This window comes from Mus pahari, chromosome 17 (assembly GCF_900095145.1).
Source record: "Mus pahari chromosome 17, PAHARI_EIJ_v1.1, whole genome shotgun sequence".
Taxonomy (NCBI): Eukaryota; Metazoa; Chordata; class Mammalia; order Rodentia; family Muridae; genus Mus; species Mus pahari.
The window spans coordinates 46137732-46152955 of NC_034606.1; the positions used below are offsets into that span (position 1 = coordinate 46137732).

At 48.9% G+C, this 15224-nt stretch overlaps 1 protein-coding gene and 1 pseudogene across 3 annotated transcripts in view; one reads left to right on the forward strand and one right to left on the reverse strand.

Moving 5' to 3' along the window:
- Window positions 1-15224, reverse strand: part of Mrtfa (myocardin related transcription factor A) — a 177761-nt gene that overhangs the window by 21033 nt on the left and 141504 nt on the right. For all 3 annotated transcript variants that reach the window (XM_021216568.1, XM_021216567.2, XM_029531082.1), the window contains one exon: window positions 11569-11634. In XM_021216568.1, the coding sequence (XP_021072227.1) occupies window positions 11569-11575 (7 nt within the window). In that variant the 5' untranslated portion in view covers window positions 11576-11634. The remainder of the gene's footprint in view (window positions 1-11568; window positions 11635-15224) is intronic.
- LOC115062465 lies at window positions 6857-7017 on the forward strand (annotated as a pseudogene).

Genomic DNA, 15224 nt, shown 5'->3' on the forward strand with positions numbered 1-15224 from the left:
TGCGCCACCACGCCCGGCGGAAAAGAACCTTAATGAGAGGTTGTCTACAACAGGTTGGCCTGTGAGGGCCTGTCTATGGGGGTGGTGGTGGTGGTGGTGGAGTCTTCCTGGCTATGTTAACTGAGTTGGGAAGACCTGCCCACTGTGGGTGGAACCATACTTAGTCAGGGGTCCTGAGCTTTGTCAGAGTAGAGGCAGGCATGCATGGATGAGCGCCTCTCTGCTTCAGGACTGTAGATGCGGGTGACTAGCTACTTGGGGCTCCAACCACAAACAATGGTAACTCTAGTCCCGGACTGCGAGCTACAGGAATCCTTTCCCCGAAGAGCTCTTGGCTTCCCTGCCATGGTATCTTATGACATCATCATTTTTTCTAAATTGGCAATATGACCAAAGGGAGACTTCAGCTTTAAGCTTGAGAAAATACCCAGGTGCAGCCTCCTGGTTTATTCCTCCTTCCTTTCTTGAAGAGGTCGCATAGAGGAGAAAGGGTTACTGGATGATCAAACTCTTCCCTGAGGAAACTGAATCACACAGCTCTGGGGAGTTATCTTTTTCAGAACTGCTACAGATGCCCCACAAGGCCACTGAGAGACAGGCAAGGCAGGTGGCTTGGGGATGGGGATGTGGAGGCTCACTCTCTCTCACATGCAGCAGTAAAGTTACCTCTGCCATCAACTCTTAAATCCTCTGAACAGACTGCTTTGCTTCCTCTCAGGGAGAACAGAGCAGCAATATCCTCCACAAAGTAAACCCAGAAACTCAAGACAAGGGTACCCCAGTAGAGTTCAGGGGTCTCTAGAGTCTTGGACTCCAACAAGTCTTATCTTTGGTGGGTTGGCAATTTTGATACCATAGAAATGTGGGCGGTTTCACCAGTCCAAGGGGCAAACAGAAGTAAGAAAGTAGGGGTTTTATCGATGCTTGACCCCACCCCCCACCCCAGTCCTCAGCACACGTGGAAGGGTTGCACCAACTTTCTCAATAGCTTTCTGACTTGATGTTTCAGCTCTGAGACATGGAGCATCTGCCTGTGACATTTGCCAGCCCACTGACTGCCAAGGGTGACATTTCAACCGTACTGATTTCATGGCTAAAGAGTTCCAATTCCTGGGAGTCAAAGAGTCGGGCTGGGTGGAGGCAACTGGCTGCATGCAGAGCCTAGCCCATGTGAGGGCCTGCACTGGGTGTGGAGTACCGACAAATAAATCCGCTCTTTTTGCTGTTTTCCTCACACCCTGGCTAGACCCCAGTCCTGTTGAGGCAGATCCCACCTCCTGCTGCCTGGGCTCAGGGGTGTGGCCATCGAGACTAGGCCTTCCACCCAGCAGGGGAAGAAGAGAGAACCTTAGGATGGACACAGGAAACAGAAAGGGCCCTTCCAGCCGGGCGTGGTGGCGCATGCCTTTAATCCCAGCACTTGGGAGGCAGAGGCAGGTGGATTTCTGAGTTCGAGGCCAGCCTGGTCTACAAAGTGAGTTCCAGGACAGCCAGGGCTACACAGAGAAACCCTGTCTTGAAAAAACCAAAAAAAAAAAAAAAAGAAAAGAAAGGGCCCTTCCCTCAGTCTACAGGAGGGCAGAGGCTGGCTGCACCGCTATCATGTAAGGGCTAACACGCGCACCGAGAGGATGCTTCTGGGATCCTGTCCCAGGCAGAGGGGATTCCCTCGAGGCACAGCAGGCACTGGGGCAGCTCTGAAGGACTGGAAACCATGCAGCGGACTGCAGGTGCTTGCTTGGACAGCTGTCCAGTCAGAGGTATGCACACTCAAGAGGCATCCATAGACACGAAGCACTCCTGACTTAATGCAAGCGTTCGTGACCCAAGCAGAAAGCAGCCTTCCTGCTTCTCAAAGCAGCAGACATGGAGAGCAATCTGGAAGGCCAAAACCAGTCATCGCTCTCACCTCTACCTCCTGAAACCTGACCTTGGCAGTCACAGGACCTCAGCTTGATGCTGTTTCAGTTTTCAAGAGAACCCCCTTCCCTGCCCTCTCTTTCTCAGATAGCTCACAGCTTTGACCTTATGTAGCAGAGGATGATCTTGAGTGCCCGATCATCCTGCCTCCACCTCCTGAGGGCTGGGTGACAGGCATATGTGACCTCACCTGGTTTACGTGCTGCTGAGGGCTGAACCCAAGGATTCATGTATGGCAGGCGAGTGCTTTACCAACTGAGCTATGTCCCCAGCCCTACAAGTATTTCAGACTTGAAACTTCCTGTGTGTGTAAGTACCACTACCAAGTGTTTCCTTCAGGGATCAACAGCAGGTCAGAGCTAGACAAGCCAGGCTGAGTGTGCCTCTGTTCCTAAGGGACAGTGAAACCGAGGGCAAGCCACGTGATTCCGAGGCTTCGGCCCTCATCCGCTATACCACACTCAGGGAGTATTAGCCAAGTGAAAGTGCTCTGCTATCCGCTCCGCTGGGTTAAGGGGAAGGCGCAGTTACTGCTGCAGTCTCTTCCCTTCTTACCCACTGTGTGTGAGGCAACCTGAGTGCTAACTGGGCCTGAGCTCCACTCTGTCCCTGTGTTCAGCTGGCAGTCTATGACCATCAAAATACTACAACAAAGGCCATTAATTAATAAGAGTCATGCCAACACTAGGGCCTGACTCTGACAATAGGAACAGTAAGTTCATGAGAATCAAAGACAGGTTCAGTCAGAAAGAACCATGCATCTAGGGCAAGCAAGGTCCACACCAAGTCATGAAGCTTCAACACGTATCCTGTTTTGATATGCAAACTTGACACCACCCTTGTTTTGGTACCTGGCTGTCACTCCCACCCAGGCCAGCATAAAAGCCAACTACCACAAATGAAAGCGAGGGTGCAGGAGATGGCTCGGTCTGTAAAGTGCTTGAGAATGTTAATCCAATCTCTGGAACATACATTAAAAAAAAAAAAGGCTGGCTGTTGTGGTTCATGCTTGTGACCCAGGGCTGGGAGACAGAGGCCCTGGGACCTAAGGGACTGCACTTCTGCCCTCCACACACATCTGCAGGCACAGAAAGGACGACTGCAGAAGCAGAGATCTGAGATGCAGGCTGCTCGGGAAGCTTCCCCCAACCTTCCTGGGAGAGGGGTACACAGGCTAGTACACACAAATGTCAAAGATACGGCACGCTAAGGGTTAAAACACCGGGGCCAAGGACTTTGAGTCTCATTGCTATGGCCTAGGAGTGTTTTCCAGGGGTCCTCAGCCTGTGCTACCACCAGGAAGTGATAAACCCTTTAGGAGGGCTTTGCCGAGGATAAGGCTCCCCCCTTCCTTCCTTCCCTCCCAGCTGATGAGCTGAGCAGGCTTGCTGTGCACTCTCCCCACTGCCTGCTGGCTGGCCATTCTTACAGACCACTCAGACTGGGTCCCCACCAGACATGGCGACTCACCCATCTGTAGTTCCTGGGGGCTCTGATACCCTTTTTTCAGCCTCCATGGGGACCAGGCACACATGTGGCACACAGGCATACATGCAGGCAAGCACATATACATATTAAAACAAACAATGAGCCGGGCGTGGTGGTGCACACCTTTAATCCCAGCACTTGGGAGGCAGAGGCAGGGGAATTTCTGAGTTCGAGGCCAGTCTGGTCTACAAAGTGAGTTCCAGGACAGCGAGGGCTACACAGAGAAACCCTGTCTCGAACCCCCTCCCAAAACAAACCAACAAAAAACAAACAATGAGCAAAACTGACATTTTAGAAATTAATTACTTTACATATTGTGTTATGGTAACAGAATATGATCAACATGCTGGTTTTCCAGGTTTCCTTTTGATAGACATGCAGTAACATTTGTGTGTGCATACACATATGCACATATCAATGTGGAGGTCAAAGGTCGACATCTGATATCTTCTTCAATCACTCTGCAGCTTATGATTTTAATTGTTTTATTACTAGAAACTCAGGATGTATTTCTATTTGTGTGAATACACACACAGGTTCGAGCTTGCAAGCACGTGTACACCCCCCGCCCCCCAACACACACACTTGCACCTGAGAGGGCAGAAGAGGGTTTTGGAGGCCCTGGGGATAAAGTTACTGGTGGCTAGGAGTCACCCAGCATGGTCCTCTACAAGAACAGCAAGCACTCTTAACCACTCACCCACATCTCTGGCACATTTTAAAATTTCTTTTTCCTTTTATACTTTACCTTTACATATTTTGTGTATTGTGTGTGTGATGGGGGCACACACACCATGGTGCATGTGTAAAGGCCACAGGACAACTATCTGGGTTTCTCTGCTTCTGCCATGTAGGTCCTGGGGATCAAACACAGGTGACCAGGCTTGGCAGCCTGATGTCCCTCCACTTTCTTCCTTTAGATAGTGTCTCTCATTAGATCTTGATCTCGATGGCTGGGTTAGACAAGGATCCTCCAGTGTCCACCTCCCCAGGCTGGGTTTATAGGCACATGTCACCACAGTCAGCTTTTTAAGAGTGCTAGGTCCTATGGTTGCCACTTGTGACTTTCGCATCATTCTGCAGCCAAAGGCCTTAGACTGGCCTATTGTTTCACCACACCTTCCTTGGTAAAGTCCAAGACAGTTTTAAAAAAGAGAGACTCAGCCACGCATGGTGGCAAGCAATTGGGAAGCTGAGAGAGAATGATCTGAAAGCCGGAAAAGAACCTCAAAACATGCCCCAGGGCTCGGCTTCGCACGTGGTGAATTCTGTCTCTTAGCCATGCGTGTTGCTAGGGATGCTGGCACGCATCTACCACTGAGCTGTAACATTAGCAAAGTAGCCAACAGACAGAGCCACAGTCTTCTCTGCTCCCTTGAGTATCTCTGGGTTTTGTTCTCAGATGCCGTCCTGATCAGCCTGGAATGCACTACGTAGGCCAAGCCTGCTGTACCTCACTCATTATTACCTTGAAAAATATTGTCCTTTATACCTCAAATATTAACAACAAATTATGAAAAGCAACACCACCCTCCTGTTCTTTTAAAAAGATATTAAAATTGTATTAAAAAACTTCATCAAAAAGATTACTTGGAAGCCTCTTTTGATAGTGTATGCCTTTAATTCCTCAGTAGGGAGGCAAAGGCAGGCGGGTCACTACAAGTTTGAGGCCAGTCTGGTCTACATGGCAATTTCTAGGCCAAGGTGTCACAAAACCAAAGCTGAGCTGGAGGCCAGTGAGACGGCTCATGGGAAAACGCACTTGCGGCTAAGCCAGACAAGCAGAGTCTCATCTCTAGGATGGCCGTGATGGAAGAGGACACCCCTCCAAGCCCTCTGACCCCCACACTGACACACACATATCCACCCACACGCACTCACTCACAGAATAAATAACTCTGTTGTGACAAGGTCTCTCTCTATTCCTCTGGCTGTTCTGGAACTCATCTGTGCACTAGGCTGGTCTCACAGATCCATCTGCCTCTGGCTCCTGAGTGCTTTGATTAAAGGCATGTGCTACCATGCCTGGCCAATAAATGATATTTTAAGAAGACTTTCTCTACTCTGTCCAAAAGGGCTTGTTGTTGTTGTTTGTCTCCATTCAGGCACACAATGAACTCCAGACTCCTATTTTAGGCCTTGGAGCAAATGGCCCAGGAGGGCCTCTATGCTAGTCAGTGTGCACTGAGGGACACACACCCTAGAACAGCAGGAAGAGAAACAAGGTCTCCACTGTCTATCAAGAAACTTCTAGGAGCCATGGGCCCAGATGGTTTTCCTGAGTGGAAAGCAAGCATCCCAGGAACCACATGCCCACATGCCAAACAAACACATGTCCACACACCAAACACATGCCCACACGCCAAACACATGTCCACACGCCAAACACATGTCCACATGCCAAACAAACACATGTCCACACGCCAAACAAACACATGTCCACACACCAAACACATGTCCACACGCCAAACACATGCCCACATGCCAAACACATGCCCACACACCAAGCACATGCCCACACGCCAAACACATGCCCACACGCCAAGCACATGCCCACACACCAAACACATGCCCACATGCCAAACACAATGTTCTCTGGGCTTCAAATCTAGGGGTCAGTCCAGCCTCATTCCTGAAATACAAAACAACAACCCCCCTGCACCCCCCAAAAAACCAACCTAGAGCTGTAACTATAGTTAAACAATCACATTCCTGTGGAAAGGACACGTCATCTCATAGGTTTCTTTTTGTTAACAAAAAACAAAACAACACAAAAAACAAGAAGATGAAGAAGAGGAGTTGGAGGAAGGGAGAGAGGGAAGGGAAAAGACAGGGACAGGGTGGGGTGGACAAAACGAGAGCATCTCTTCAGCCAAAATCACCTCTGTATCTGAGAGGGCAGATGGGCTGTGCTGAGAGGCCCACAAGCAGCAGAGCCTAAGGCAACCAGAACTACCCACTGGCAAAAGTTGTGCTGGAGGTGGGGTGTTTTCTAGGCTCCTTCTGAAAAGGGTAGATCTTGGCCAAACCTCTGGTTAATAGGGTAGCAATCCTGAGACTGACATAAACATACCCTTCTGAATCGACTTGAGCAAACAGACCGCAGAAGCCTGGACAGACAAGGGTCTGCCCTTCCCTGGCCCACACAGTGGCACTAATCTATGAACCATCTACCCAGACAGAATGTCCCTAACAGTGTCAGAATTCCCAGGCTGGAGACTTGGTTCACCAGCTAGGAGCCCTTGCTCTTGCAGAAGACCTGGGTTAAAGCCCGGTATCCACATGGCCACTCACAACTGCCTGCCACCTCAGTTCCAGGGAATCCAATGCTTTCTTTTGACCTTTGTGGGCACCAGGCATGCATGTGGTACACTTACATATATGCATACAAAGCACTAACACACACGGTAAAATAAATGTAAAAACAAAACAAAACAAAAAACCCCTTAGCTTTGTGCAGTGGCAGTATCATAGCCAATGAGATTCATCCAAGGCACGATTATTGCTAACTGAAAACTCCCCTCGCCCCCTCCCAAAAAAAAAACCCTTCAGAAAACAAGCGAACATTTCTTTGAAACCTACAACTTTATCACCTTAGTCTTTTGTAGGAAACGAGCACAGCCCAGTGGCCGCGAGTGCATCCCTGGGATGGCAAGGCTTGCTTTAGTCCACCCTCCCCCCAACCCACAAAAAAGAATTTAACTTGAGTGGAAAAGGGGACGTAGAATGAATCCCACGGCTCCACAGGATGACGTGTAACCTTTTGTCAAACTAAGATATCTCTTCAGGGTCAGACAAACAGCAACTCTTTAGCAAGTACAAAATGACCACTTAGACTAGCTATGGGTGCTAAGTGTGCAAACTGTCTCTGTATAGACTAGGTAGCCAACATCCTTAGTTCAAGATGAACAACAGGGTCAAATTTCAACTGGGGGGCTAGAAAGCAAAGGTGGGTCAGAGTTCACTCAGAGCTTTAGGACCCATTGCTGGACCACCACTCTTTGCAGGGTCAGGACTTACACGGAGACCTAAAGAAACTCACAGCCTGCTGGTGGACCCAGTCACTCCTCTGCTTATCAATGTATTGGAGCACCTCTGAGGCTGCCTTTGGATGACTCTAACTAGCTGTCCTCACACACCTCAATTCTAACCATCATGAGTCACCAACGGCACTGGCTAGCCAAGGGTTAAAATGAAAAGACACGGTACAAGGTGGCTTTGCAGGTAAAGACATTTTCTGCCAAGCTTGACAATCTAAGTTCATTCCTGGGATCTGGGATTTGCATGAAGGAGAGAAATGATTCTTGAAATCTACACACACACACATACATATCACAGACACACACACACAGAAACACACACACACACACAAATAAAGGACAGGGTTCAGCTCGGGACAGAGCTCAGGAGGAAGCACGTTTGCCGAGCATGAAGACCTGGGTTTGATTTTCAGCACCAAAAAATGAAAGGAAGGAAGAGAAGCAGGGAGGGAGAGAAGCCCTGAGAGGACTGAAAAGCCAAGTTCAGGAAGGCCAGGCAAAGCCCCCAGCCCTGAAGACAAAGAGGTATTCCTTCTCCAGTGTGCTGAAGCATCATGGCTGCTTGGTACCAGCTTGTGATGACAGATAAACAGGCGGCAGCAGCCCCAGAAAAGCCCCTCTGCTCACGATTGAGAAGTCTGGCTGGAACAGGCCAAGAAGGAAAGACTAGTGGCTCTTCTCTCACACCCAGGAACTCCCAGGCGCTCCTTATCATTTGGTCAGGACAACATCCACACCAGCCTTTGGAAAGTGTCACACCTCTGACAGCTGGCCTGTTAGAGCACCTTTCTCATCTCTGACCTTTACTCTGTGTGTGTCTCAGTCAGCATGAGGGGTGGAAAACAAAGGGTCCCACGTACAACTAGTCTCAGAGTCTTTTTCCTGCTCACAAGGGCATTCCTGGCTCTGCACTGAAAGGCCTGCTTGCTTCCCGCATGTGCCATCTTCCCTCTTCTTCAGAAGCACGAGATAAAGTTCAGAGCCCAGACTGCATGGGTCTCTACATTCTGGGACTCTGTATTGGATGAGTTTTAAGTGGTGTTATATTTGACACATAATGAGCATCAAGGATACTGGGAAATGGCCCTGCTTAGAGTACATCGGAAACCAGCTCCACATGCGTAGCTGAGACTCGATCAGAGAACATGAGCCTCAGAGAAAGCTCTGTGGGAACTAGAGGAGTTTAATCCCTAAGTTCCCCAAGAAGGCTGCTCTCAGTGACGAGCAGCACACGGAAGGGAACATCGGTGATGGGAAGGAGCCACAGAAGCACACCACGTGCCGCAGACTTGCTGTTCCAGCTGAGTGGAGCAGCTTGGCCGACATGGGAACTACAAGGGAGCATTCTGGGAAATGAATAAGCTAGGTTAAAAGACTTAAGGTATAAACCGGAAATAAAATACAGCCCTGGGGACTTGGCTCCTTTCTCTGGCTTTGCTTGCTTGCTTGTTGCTCCTTCCTTCCTTCCTTCCTTCCTTCCTTCCTTCCTTCCTTCCTTCCTTCCTTCCTTCCTTCCTTCCCAGTTGTCCAACTAGTTTAAATACAAGGACCCAGTGGAGACTCCTCAGGCCACCCAACAGACTGCAAGGGGGCACTTTAGAGTACTTGTTACTTTTCACTGCTTGCTGGCACTGGCTGTGTTTCCCTTAAAAGTCTCGCAGTGAAGGTGAGGAGAGCAGTGAGCACCTGCATGGTAGAGGGAGCACCAGCATGGTAGAGGGAGCACCAGCATGGTAGAGGGAGCACCAGCATGGTAGAGGGAGCACCAGCATGGTAGAGGGAGCACCAGCATGGTAGAGGGTGATGGGGGGGCAGGCAGGGCGGCACTGAGGTAGGGTTACTGGTGAGAGGGGCGCCTCACTCCTGACACTTACCTACACTTCACTTTTCCTCCTCACCATCTTTTTTGCTCTCTTTCCTCTGAGAGAAGCTGAAAGCCAGCACTTTCCACAGGGGAAGAGTTCCTGGAGGGGAGATATTCTCAAGAAGCCATGTCCACTCCCACGGGAGAGGCTGAGTGTTCCCAATCCACAGAGCCAACCCAAGCATGCAGTGAGGTGTCTAGGACAGCTGAAACCTGGGCCCCAGCAAGACGGGGGAGGTTACTGAGGATACCTCAAATGCTGTGGCTGTAGTTCTAGCTAGTTTGTTAGTTTTTCTACACACACACACACACACACACACACACACACACACACACCCTACTTTGCAATCAGCATTCATCTAGGGTCAGGCACTGGGAGACAGAAACACAAATAAGTGACTTTCTTCAGGAAGTTGAAGGATACACGGACAAGTGCAATTTCTGAGCACCATGCTAAAGAAGTGCCAAGTAGGAAGCCATGACTGCGCAGTTCTCCCCCAGTCATGCAAGTTGGGAAGAAGAATGTGGGATGCGGGCATTCTTCTCCTGCATAACCTCCTGACCCTGAACAGCCCTAAAAATGAGGCTTTCAAAATTAGTGCTGCCTTACAGCAGCTGCCATGCATCTGCGCGCAGGCGACTACAGCAACCCAATCTCTGGCTGCGTCTAATGTCCGCAGGGCTGTAATGTATGAGGGGCTTCGTGGACACTGAACAGATACGCCATTTGTGAAGGGGTCTAAGAGGATGGGACTGGATCCTCCATGAGGCCTGCAGACCGTAAAGCACACTACTGCCCTGTCAATAACACTACCACAGAATCTACTGCAGCGGCCAACAGAGGTCAGGGCTGGGTGGAATCCTTCTCTGGAGGTTCACAAACCACAAAGAACAGCAGGGGAGTCACACCATAGCAGGGGCAGTGAACAAAAGGTTAACACACAATACAAATCAAAGGCCATCCTCAGCCCTTTAGAAGCCTCAGTGGCTTCCTAATGTGCCTACAAACCAACTCCTCCTCTCTCCCTGGTACCCCTTACTCCAGGCTCAGAACACTGAGACACCAGATTTTCTGATAGACTTTTTCTGTTTTGTTTGTCTTTTGTTGTAGTTGTTGCTGTGACATCATCCCACATTATAACCCAGTCTGGCCTTGAACTCCTGCCTCAGCCTCCCAAATGATGGAACTATAGGAATGAGTTTGCCAGCTTATCCGAAGGGTCTCCAACTTTTTCCTGCTAACTGTAAACACATACTACACCACACCCACCAGGCGGTGTAATATTATCTTCTTTCTTTGTCTCCACTTCCTCCCTTCACTCTGGCCTTTCTAACCTCAGCTCTCCTGAAAGCAGAGCAGATTCACTGTCAGCTGCAAATATGACTCCTCTCAGTGAGTGGCCAACAGCATGGATGGCAGCGGGGCAGTGGGACAGCGGGCAGTAACATGAGGGGGAGACCATGAAACATCATGAGAGCAGATGCTGCTGGGGTGTGTGTGTGTGTGTGTTCGTTCTCTCTCTCTCTCTCTCTCTCTCTCTCTCTCTCTCTCTCTCTCTCTCTCTCTCTCGCTGTCTTCCTCCTCGGGGTGGAGCCGAGTGGTGATGACATACCACCAGGGGACGGAAGCTTGTGTGATCTGCTGAGAATTCACGACGACTTGTCAGAAAAGCAAGACCCTGTCACTGTCTTCACTGTCTGCAGCGCTCCTAGTATTCAAAGCAGGCTTTCTTGTCTCTAACAGAGTCTAAGATTTGGTTTCATTTCTACCCCAGGGATGCAGCCACTGGCCCGCTGTCAGAACAGCTCACCAACAGCTCCATCCAGGCATGCACACACACACATCCGCCATGGGTGTCTCACAGCTCTAAAATAAACCTGTAGTTCACTGCCGGTACCTGTCTGCAATGGAAGAGTAGAGGTTTCTTCCTAACACCTGAGCACAGAGGCGAAGTGGATGTGAGCAGTGCAGCCCCTGCTCCTCCCATGAAGGGATGCTGTGGACCAAGGAAAGGGTCAATTCAAAGCACAGGGCTCTCTGCCGACCTGCTGGAAGCCTAACACTGCTTGTTTCACTGAACATGATGAATCTGGGTGATTGACAACCTGTTCCATCAAGGACTCCTGATGGAAAAGTAAGAGGCAGGTAAGACTGGAATGAGACCGGTGACCCTTGCTCTGTGGGGTGCTCCTATGCCACACAGGAGCCAAGCCAACACAAGGAGCAAGTGTACAAACGCCGAGAGAGACACTTACGCGGCATGATCCCTTGGCTCACCAGTTCCTCCCGGGTCCGCCGCTGCTGGAGCTTCAACTGCAGCACTGCATGGTGGCAAGAAGAGAAGACAGATGCGGGTTAGTCAGCCATTCCACCTCAGCAGACACATTCTCAAATGCAGCAAAGTCTAAAAGGTAGCCTATGGTATGAAAGGAGGATCCCAAACTGCAACCCTGGGTAACTGCAGAAGTGGCCTGACACAGCAGGGTTTCCGCATTCTGCTGTGGGCGGCAAGAGGAAGTTGCGAAGAGTCTTGCAGGGTGATAACAATCCACAAACTACCAACCAGTCTTGCCTCTTGCTTAAACCTTACAGGACTCAGCCTTCCTCCTGGGACTGAGAAACACCAGTTCTAAGCTCAAAGAAAGTCTAATGAGGCGGGCACCCAGCACGCAGAGCTGTATAAGTTCTAAGTGTTTGCACATGGCATGCTGAACAAATGCACTCCGCACAGAGACCACCATCTCAAAAGTATGGCTGCTTTCACACACACCACCTTCCTCTAGACTACGAGGTACCGAGCCATCCACATGCTCCTGTTTTCACACGGCTTTCTCTGCTGAGAGGAGACACCCCAGAGCTATGACTCAGTGCACATCCGGGCTAGTGGAGACAGGTGTCGCTCCTAGCTCTGTTCGGCAACACTGCTCCATGAAACAACAGGGATTTTTATCAAAATAAACATCAATCATCCTTACAACTATATACTACTCAAAGGCTCAGCTAGCATAGCTGTGGTGACAATGCTAAGAAAATGTCCAGGGAGGGTTAGGAGGATTCCAGAGCCCACAGCGAGTCCCCTTGCGTATAACAGGTTCCAACTGCAGGGCCTGAAAGTCACATCCGAGGGGAACCTACGAATACTAGGAACAGTGGTGTACTAACACGGGCCTTTTCTACACAGTGGTTTTTAGAGGCACCCAAGGATGGGAGGACACTGGCTGGGCTCTTGCCTATGTTTCAAGGTCACAGGAACAAGCAGAACTTCTCTTTCCCTCATAATTATGATTTGTGTTCCAAGTTCCTTTCCCTGTTCTGTTAGCTTGCTTGCCTCCTTCTGCTCTTATGTCACATTGGGCTGCAATGGGGACTTGCAGGCACGATTCCCTAGGGTGAGACACCCGATGAGAATGTTAAATTTTACTCTTCCTTAAGTACCACGGACTTTCCCTCACCTTTAAAACTTCATTTTTGCTTGAAAATGTCCACTCTCTTTTTCTTTTTTTCTCTATATTCTCCACTATATTCAGAATAACTTTGGGTCACCTAAGCTACTTTACCTGCACAGTGATGCTGGGTACTGTGCGTGGTTACCTCTGAATATCACCCTCTGCTAATTTACAAACTCCTATAAATTTAATAAAAAAAAAAAAGTCTTATTAAGTCAAGCATGGTGGCTCATACCCTCATACCTATATTCTCCCAGCCTTTGGAGGCTGAGGCAAAGGACTGTTAAAAATTTCACATCAGCCTGGGGTTGCTACAAAGTAAAAGTCTGTCTCAAAAAGAAAAAATGTTATTTGTATTTTATTATAGCAGGCATTTAATGACATGAATCAGGCGCAGCTACTCAGAAGACCGTTTTTTTTTTTTGGTTTTTTTTTTTTTTTTTGGTTTTTCGAGACAGGGTTTCTCCGTATAACCCTGGCTGTCCTGGAACTCACTCTGTAGACCAGGCTGGCCTCGAACTCAGAAATCCGCCTGCCTCTGCCTCCCGGGTGCTGGGATTAAAGGCCTGCGCCACCAGGCCCGGCAGAAGACCAGTTTTAAAAATTCAAAGCCTACCTTGGTTATAAAGAATTGAATTGGCACACATCCTTAATCCCAGCACTCAGGAGTCAGAGGCAGACAGATCTCTGAGTTGGAGGCCAGCCTGGTGTACAAAGTGAGTTCCAGGAGATCCAGGGCTACACAGAGAAACCCTGTCTTGAGAGAGGGAGGGGGGGGAGGGAGGGAAGAAAGGAGGGAAAGGGGAAGGGGGGAGAGGGAGAGGGAGAGGGGAATGGAGAGAGAGAGAGAGAGAGAGAGAGAGAGAGAGAGAGAGAGAGAGAGAGAGAGAACCAAATTGACTCTTAAAATGTTGAGAGTTTGGAAATCTAACAAAGAGGTAATTTTTTTAAAACAGATTAACATTGCTTAAAATAAAGTCCTAATTAAATAGGTAAAAGCAACAACCATTTCAGTGGCTGATATTTATAGCATGTGCTTTGTGCCAGACCCTATCCTACATACCTTTGGTGTGTGGCTGTGTGCATGTGTATGTGTCTGACTGTGCTGTGCTGTTTTGTGACAAACCCCGGGTCCTGTGCACGCCAGGCAAATGTTCAATGAGCTACCTATCAGCTATGCATTTGTGCTCTAAAATCAGTTTTCTTATGATCCCTAAGGAGATTGGTAGTGTGTATCCCACCTTACAGGTTAGGAAAGTGAGGTCTACAGAGAACAATTCACCCCGTTTGTCTCAGTAATTGGGGGTGGAACAAAAATTGAACCCAAACAATCTGATGTCATAACCTGAGCTCCAACTTTGTTTCTCCCAAGATTTTCTGCAAGTCAGCTCTGCTGAGATAACAGGCCTCCTGGGTTCATTATCTGGTGCAGAGGAAAACCACTGGTTCAGATTAGGGTCAAAGGAGATGAGGTAATCAACTTCAGTGGAGGAATCTCGCCTAGGAACTGGACTGCCAACACCAGCAGCACACCACTAAGATGCAGCCGGTGAGGAGCCACCGCCTTTGTCCTTTGTCACTGTTGCTTCTGTGCTGGGTGACTGGTGTGCTTTCAACTTATTTAACCACCCCATTCCATGGCCTGATGGCTCAGGGGTCAACACTAACACAAGTAAGGCCCTCAGTTTTAACCTCGGCACTGACAAAGAAGGTGGGCAGCTCTACAAGGGTAGCTATGATCACCATCTCCTTTTTCAAAGAAGAAAATCAGAGCCTGTTTTGTTAGAACGGTTTTTATTTTGTGCCACAAAGATGAAGAGAGCAGAAGCTGGCTCAGCTGGTTCAAGCCTGCTCTATAGTTTTCAGGTGTGGGCACTTAGCCAGACCAGACAGGATGGAATCTGTCATCTTCTACAGTGTATCTAAGGCCTGGTATAAGATAAGCTATTAAGGACTGCTTAAATATAACAAATTAATTTAATTTCAGAGAGCAGAGACCAATGAAATTAAATTAAGCATGAATGTTTCAAGTAAAGAATAATTAGTGAAACAGCTATTATTCAAGAGTAATTTTGAAATACCAATGAATAGTCCTGTGTAAAGCACCCACAGCCAGGGTCACTAGGGCCACTGTGTGACTGTGCTGTTATTTGTGGAGATGGGTGAGTGGGAGCTCTAGGGCTGGCCATGCTAATCTGGTTTCCTTTATTTTTCTTCCAATTCTTTGCATAATATTTTATTATTTTATGTGTATGGGTGTTTTGCCTGAATGTTTCTGTGTGCACCACGCACATGCAGTGCCTGTGGAGACAAGAAGCAGGCACTGGGCCAGGCATGGTGGTGCACACCTTTAATCCCAGCACTCGGGAGGCAGAGGCAGGTGGATTTCTGAATTCGAGGCTAGCCTGGTCTACAGAGTGAGTTCCAGGACAGCCAGGGCTACACAGAGAAACCCTGTCTCGGAA